Source organism: Antrostomus carolinensis, unplaced genomic scaffold (assembly GCF_000700745.2).
Source record: "Antrostomus carolinensis isolate BGI_N321 unplaced genomic scaffold, ASM70074v2 scaffold12308, whole genome shotgun sequence".
NCBI lineage: Eukaryota > Metazoa > Chordata > Aves > Caprimulgiformes > Caprimulgidae > Antrostomus > Antrostomus carolinensis.
The window spans coordinates 6,170-13,249 of NW_010331040.1; the positions used below are offsets into that span (position 1 = coordinate 6,170).

Consider the following 7,080-nt stretch of genomic DNA (forward strand, 5'->3'; position numbering starts at 1 on the left):
GGCAGGGGGGTTGGAACTGAATGATCTTTAAGGTCCCTTCCAACCCAAACCAGTCTATGATTCTATGTCCCTGGGGCTCTCCCTGTGCTGCCACATTTTTGGGGCAATGCATGGAAACATATTTCTGCAGTAGTATTAGATGTGCTGTTTCTCCTGCTGTCTGTACTCCTGTAACCCTTCCTTTCCTTTCCACCTTGCAGGATTTCTCCCATATTTCGTCTGAGTTTCAAAACAGTGTTGGACCCCGTTCACCTGGGGCATCAAACCCTCCAGGAAGCACTGAGTGGGACAACGACTACCCCAGCAGAGAGTGTGGGATCAACCACTGCAGGCCAGTAGACAAAACAGCACATTGCTAACGTGCTTTCTGTTATCTGAACTGTCACAGTGTACGACAGCTGAGAATCTGCCCTGAAATGTACAGCAAGTTGCTTGGCTAATTATGGGCAATGAAGCTCAAGGTTTCCTCTGCAGGCTCACTGAAGTCATGCTATGGAAGGAAGTAGCTTAAAAATCACAGATAAATTCTTCATTAGTAATGAAGAGGTGTTCTTTTTTTGGGGGTGGGGGTGTTTCCATCTCATTAGGAGTGGATGAGTTTGACATGTCCTTTTAGAGCAAGACAGGGAAGCCCAGTCTTCCAAGCAGAGCCTCTGGAGATTTAAGGATGTCCATGTCCATAAGCAGTGTCCTTCTGTTCCTAGTGATTGCCCTTATCACTGAGGCCACAACCTCCTCTAGTTGTCTCTAGCAATGGTCCCTTATCAGTACTGGGGTTCAACCACTGTAGAGCACAAAGCTTCATCCTCCCAAGAGCCACACAATGCTCCAGTCCCCTGTACCTTGCAGGAAAAGACCACTGTCTTCTGCACAGACCTTCCCTCTTATGCCCTGTGGTGGTTTCACCCCTTTGGCTGCAGCCAAACGCAGTTGCTCTCTCACTCTTGGGCAGGGAGTAGGGGAGAGCATTGGAAGGATAAGGACAAGGAGACTCACAGGTTGAGATAAAAACAATTTCCTAATTGAAACAAAATATTAATGATAACAACAGTAATAACAGAATACACAAATGAGTGATACTCAGTGCAGTGGCTCACCCCCCGCTGAGGGATGCCCAGCCTGTCCCAGCCAGCGATCCCAGAGCGGAGACGGTCCCCAAACCCAAACCACAATCCTGGAAGAGTGAGGCCAAGCGATCCTCGAGAGAATCCACCCATTTTTCAGTCAGTTCTGGTTGATATCCTGAACATAATGAGATATGATATGAAATATCTCATTGGCAGAGCCAAATGCCAATTTCAGGTTTTGCTAATGACTGCGCTTCCCCCTCCCAGTCCTTGTGCACTTGCAAACTGGCAAAACATGATGTCCTTGGGCTCCAGCAGCAACTAATAACATCTGTACCTTATCAACATTCTTCTCATAACAGATCCTACACTGAAACCAAACCACAGCTATTCTAGCTACTCAGAAGAAAATTAACTCCATCCCATCAAAACCAGGACACACCCTACAAGCTCTGGCATGAATGTGCCAGCAGGAAGGTCTGCTCAAATTCCCCAATAAATAAAAACATCAGGATAGTCTCAAAGCTGGGGAACAGGAAGGGTGTGAAAGCCATTTCCAACCTCTGCCTAATCCACTGGTCTTGTGCTCTGTGAAGCAGGCACATGGTTTGCTGGGAGAGCAGGTAGGGCAGGAAGCTTGGTAGCTTCTGAGTATTGTTTGATTTGCTTGAAGTACAGGAGCACAGTGCTTTCACTGGAGATAATAGAAAGCTCCCAGCCTTTTCAGAGCACAGCTCCTGTCTGTGCCAGCAGTGCACTTACAATTGCTGGGCTGGGCACAGACTGTACAGACATTTATTTCTTTCAGGGAAATAAATAACTTGCTGAGCCATTAGAATATCGCTGCAGTCTGCCTGCCTGGGGGTGCTCAGCTACGTGGATTGTTCTGGGCTCTGCCAAAGACCTTTGTCTGGTGCTTCCTTAAGTCTCTGCAACAGAGACAACCCAAAAGGAAGAACCTGTTTGCGATTTAATGATAAAAGTCACTACAGATGCTGTGGGCAAAAAGTTGAAGCTGCTTGGAAAGTTATGGCACAGGGATCCCAGTTTCCAGAGGTGCTGAGCAGAGGCAGCTCCCACAGAAATTAGCACCCCTTAAAAATAAACATCACTACTTATGGGATCATCAGGGAAAACACTTGATTCCCTGGACAAAGCCTGGCAGAAAAGTCAGGGCACTTTAGAAGCAGATGAAACGCTGCTGTGGTGGTCAGGATTGGCTTTTGTGTTGCTAAAACAAGCTCTGTGACATCTGGCTGGAGCGCCGTATTGTAAGCAGAGGACCCATGCAATTCATGATCAAAGCTCATGCATTTCATGCCTTTGTCACAGCAGAAATATTGAATTTCATGGGTTTATCGCAGCTTCCTGGAAAAAAAAATCATTCTAAAGCCAGACAGATTATGCAGAGACTTCCAGATAATTACTAGAGTAGATTATAGCAATGAACTGAGATGGATATAGATCAGTACTGCAGGGAGTGCTTAGTGCACCAAAAAATGCCATCGGCTCTGTTAAGGAAGGAGCCCAGCTCCTGTGACTAGAGACACGAGGTGCTGGCAGCCCAGCTCCCAACGGAGCAACGGAGCTGGGGAAGGGTCTGGAGCACAAGTGTGATGAGTTCCCGGCTGAGGGAACTGGGGTTGTTGAGCCTGAAGAAAAGGAGGCTGAGGGGAGACCTTCTGGCTCTGTCCAAGTCCCTTGGAGGAGGGTGGAGAGAGGTGGGGGTGGGTCTGTTCAACCAAGGACCAAGGGACAGGACAAGAGGAAATGGCCTCAAGTTGCACCAGGGGAGGTTCAGATTGGATGTCAGGACTGAAAGAGTCATCAGACACTGGAACAGGCTGCCTGGGAGGTGGTTGAGTCACCATCCCTGGAGGGATTTAAAAGCCGAGTAGATGAGGTGCTCGGAGATGTGGTTTAGCAGTGGACAGGTACAGTTGGACTCGATGATCTCAAAGGTCTTTTCCAACCAAAGGATTCTATGATTCAAAGCTGTCTTGCTCTCATTTTCTTGTAAAGCCTGGTGTGTCATCAGTGCCATCACCTCCCGCCCCTGGCACTTGCTGCCTCAGTCTGCATCGCTCGTAGCATCCACACACGTATGTAGGACTGCCGCCCTGGTGCGTTACACTCATGTCGAGAAAAGAGATGAGCTGGTTCTCATCATCGTCCTGTCTATACTGCTTTCTCCAATGTACTTTGCACTAATTTGCAGGTGACGTTCAGAGTTACCCTTGGGCTCCTCCCCTGCTGTGAGCTGGGCAGGGTGGGCTCTGTGCCTGAATGGCCCCAGCAATCAGCAGGGCTTTATCAAAGCAGCAATAAAGGCAGATCTTGTTGGGTTTGATTCATCAGCACCATTTTAGGTATAATCGGGAAGTCTCTGGATCATGTAATTGCCCATTTCAACCTCAAAACTGCGTTCAGCTTAATTGCAATTAAAGCAGCACTCTGAGAAGCAAAATCAGCAACTGGCTGGAAAGAAAAAGCATTATTTTCTGTAGGGATGTGGCTCAGCTGTAGAGTCCCAAATTCCTAAGAGTCATAGAATCAGAGTGTCATTAAGGTTGGAAAAGACCTCCAAGATCATCAAGTCCAACCATCAACCCAACACCACCATGTCCTGAAGTGCCATGTCTACACGTTTTTTTGAACACCTCCAGGGATGGTGACTCCATCACTTCCCTGGGCAGCCTGTTCCAATGCTAGACAACTCTTTCAGTAAAGAAACTTTTCCTAATATCCAATCTAAATTCTAATCTAATTCCTGAAAAAGAGGATTGTACCAAACCTCCCCAGCACACACAGGCAGTCCTGGCTTGGATAGGATTTTTATTTCATGTCTGACTTTGATATTTCTTCAGCTTCTAACACATGTTGGCACTGGCTTAGCTGGGGCAAAACCTCACAGTCCTACATTTTCTTTTGTGTTTGTCATCCAGACAATTTCTGAAAAACTAACGAGGTTGTCTTTCAGCCCTTCTCCATCTAATAAGGGAACTGCTGCAGGTTGAGTTTTTTCCCAGCCTATCAGTACTAGTTAAAATGCCATTACATGACACATCTTCCTTTATGCCCCTCAAATTCTAGGATCCTGTGAGCAGACACTCCTTAATTCATAAATCAGCCATGTTAGAGAGTTTTCAATGTGTCTTAGCTCATGCTCTTCCCATTCTTAATGATTTGGTGCTCACTGACTTCCATCCAATTTTCCTAGCTCTTTCTGGGCTTGAGCCCAAGCTGTCCTAGATTGCTAGCAAAGACACGGGCAGCATTTCTCAGTTCCTGCTTGGTATGTGACTATCACTTCCCACAGGCAACTGCAGCGTACCGTTTTCTTGCTTTTTTCCATCACATCACAAACTACTCGTGTAGTCCCCCCTCTCCCTCACCTCACAGCCTTATTCTCACACTTGCTCTTTCCCAGGCACCCACTGGGATGGGTTTGCAGTGACCTTCTCCAAGGGAACTACCTCACCTGTGGCAAGGGTGCAGCTTGGTTTACAATCACTTCCAAATCTTTCTTAATTCCTTGAAGGACTTCACTCATTTTTTCTGTCCTGTCTTCTGTTTACAACTCTTTCCATACCAAAGTTCTCTTCCGGGTTTCCTTTACATTTTTTCTCCTCGTATTTAGGTATTTTGGTGATAACACTGAACTGGATTCATAGAATCATAGAATCATTTGGTTGGAAAAGACCTTTGAGAGCATTGAGTCCAACCATACCTGTCCACTACTGAACCAGATCATCCTTCTCTGTGTCCTTCCTTTCATTTGCAAGGCATGGATTAGGTTCTTTTTGGGTACCATCATTTAGCACCTTTTCTCCCCTCTTCCCGGGACACTCTCAGTTATGCCTCATCCAGATGAACAAAACCACCTACAGCCACTTCATCTGGACAATTACAACCTCACTAATTCCTGCTAACGATGAAGTGATCCTCTCCAAATGGGGGAATTTTCCAAATCAGAAACTAAAGGAGCAAACACTGTAAGAAGGCGAGGATAAACCATCACAAGTGCACTTAGTTTGGATTCAATTATTTATGGGAATACTTTGTAATGAACTAGGAAATGTTCTGCAGCATATTTTGTAAAATTAATGAAGTTTTAGTACTGGAATACCTCACTGCTGCTCCATGGCATTAAATCTTGGCTGAGTGGAGTAGGGAAGACTCTGCATTTTAAATGCAGATTATAAAATGTGGAGATTATCGAAGTGCAGACTCTCGAGCGCTCTATCAGAAGACGGCTCTCTCAGCAGCAGCGTTACCCTGCTGTCTGCTGTTTCCCCATTATTCCACTCATAAGCACACCCACACCAGAATCTCCCAGATCTTCCTAATGTTCTTCACCACCTTTTAAGGCCAAGATGTCTTTATAGAACCAACAATGTTTCCATTAGGTCACTGTAGCTGATAAAAGCCATTAAAATGCCTGGATTTCAGAGCAAAACCCACATAGGATGTCAGCCAGGGGAGAGGGACTTCAGCCACTCCTCTCTCTACTATGTCCTGCAAAAAATGCATCTGGGCTGTCTTGCAGGACTTCCTGGTGACTGATTTGTACTATTTGTACTTATTTTGGGAGAGGAGAAGAGAGGCATTGAGCAGGTGGTATCTCCTGCCCCCATGCTCTTCAGCCATCAAACTTCTGTAAGTCCTCCTGGACACCCAAAAGCATCTTCAAGCATAAGCCCCTGTGGTGGTTTAACCTGGCTGGCAGCCAAACACCACACAGCTGCTCACTCACTCTCCACGACCCAGGGAAAAGGGGAGGGAATTGGAAGGGTAAAGGTAGGGAAACTTGTAGGTTAAGAACAATTTAATAAATGGAATAAAATAAAACTTTAAATAATTATGATGATAATGGTAATAAAATAATAAATTATTATTAATAATAAATGATATCTTAATGTATTGATAATTTATTTAAAATAATTATTATTCTTTATTAATTAATAATATATTGTGAATAACTATAATTCATTATTAATAAATAATAATTAATGTATTGGTAATATATGAATAATAAACAAATGAGTGATGGACAGTGCAATTGCTCACCGCCCATCAACCAATGGCCAGCCCGTTCCCACAGAGCAATCCAAGGGGAACAAAAATGCTGAAACCAAAACTGCGGGTCTCATAAGAAAGAGAGCCCGAGCTGAGAGCCCGAGCATCCCAGTCGACCCACGTTAATATACTGAACATGACATTATATGATATGGAATAACCCATTGGCAGAGCCAAATGCCAGTCTGGATTTGCTGATTTTACTGTGTCCCACCTTAGTCCTTTGCACCAGCAGACCAGCAAAACACGGGGAGGTTGGAAAGTCCTTCATCTTCCAATGAGAACTGAAAACATCATCATGTTACCAGCGTTCTTCTCATAACAAATCCCACACTGAAACCAAAATCCAGCTATTTTAGCTACTAAGAAGTAAGTTAGCTCTGTGCCAGCTGAAACCAGGACAGCCTCTCAATCATATTTTTGAGACCCCCCCTACTCCTTACGCAGTGTCAGAATAACACATTTTATCCAAAAGTAAGTGTACATTCTCCCAATCTCCATGGTTTAGCCTAAGGACAGTGTGTGATGAAGAAGGGGACCGGTGGCCAAGGGGCTGATGCCAGGCACAGCTCCACAGCACGATGGTGGAGCTGGTACCAGCATCACACTCACCTGCTTTGCAAGGAAATCCAGAGTTGTCCTCTCAGCAGCCCTGGCAAGAGCAGAAATTAAGCCACAGGAAGGAATTTATATCTTCTCCCTTATTGTTGAAATTCAGGAAGAACTAAAATTGCAGCCCAGAAGGCCAACCATATCCTGGGCTGCATCCAGAGAAGCGTGGGCAGCAGGTCAAGGGAGGTGATTCTCCCCCTCTGCTCCGCTCTTATAAGACCCCACCTGGAGTACTGCATCCAGTTCTGGAGCCCCCATCACAAGAGAGACCTGGAGCAGTTAGAACAAGTCCAGAGGAGGCCACCAGGCTGATGTGAGGGCT

The 7,080-nt window shown here is 45.6% G+C and overlaps 1 protein-coding gene across 1 annotated transcript in view; it reads left to right on the forward strand.

The window, feature by feature from the left end:
- Positions 1 to 7,080, forward strand: part of LOC104528941 (TOX high mobility group box family member 2-like) — a gene marked incomplete at its 5' end in the record, with an annotated part of 11,659 nt that overhangs the window by 3,984 nt on the left and 595 nt on the right. Inside the window, one exon of the mRNA XM_010173098.1 lies at positions 201 to 331. Coding sequence (XP_010171400.1) covers positions 201 to 331 — 131 coding nt within the window. The remainder of the gene's footprint in view (positions 1 to 200; positions 332 to 7,080) is intronic.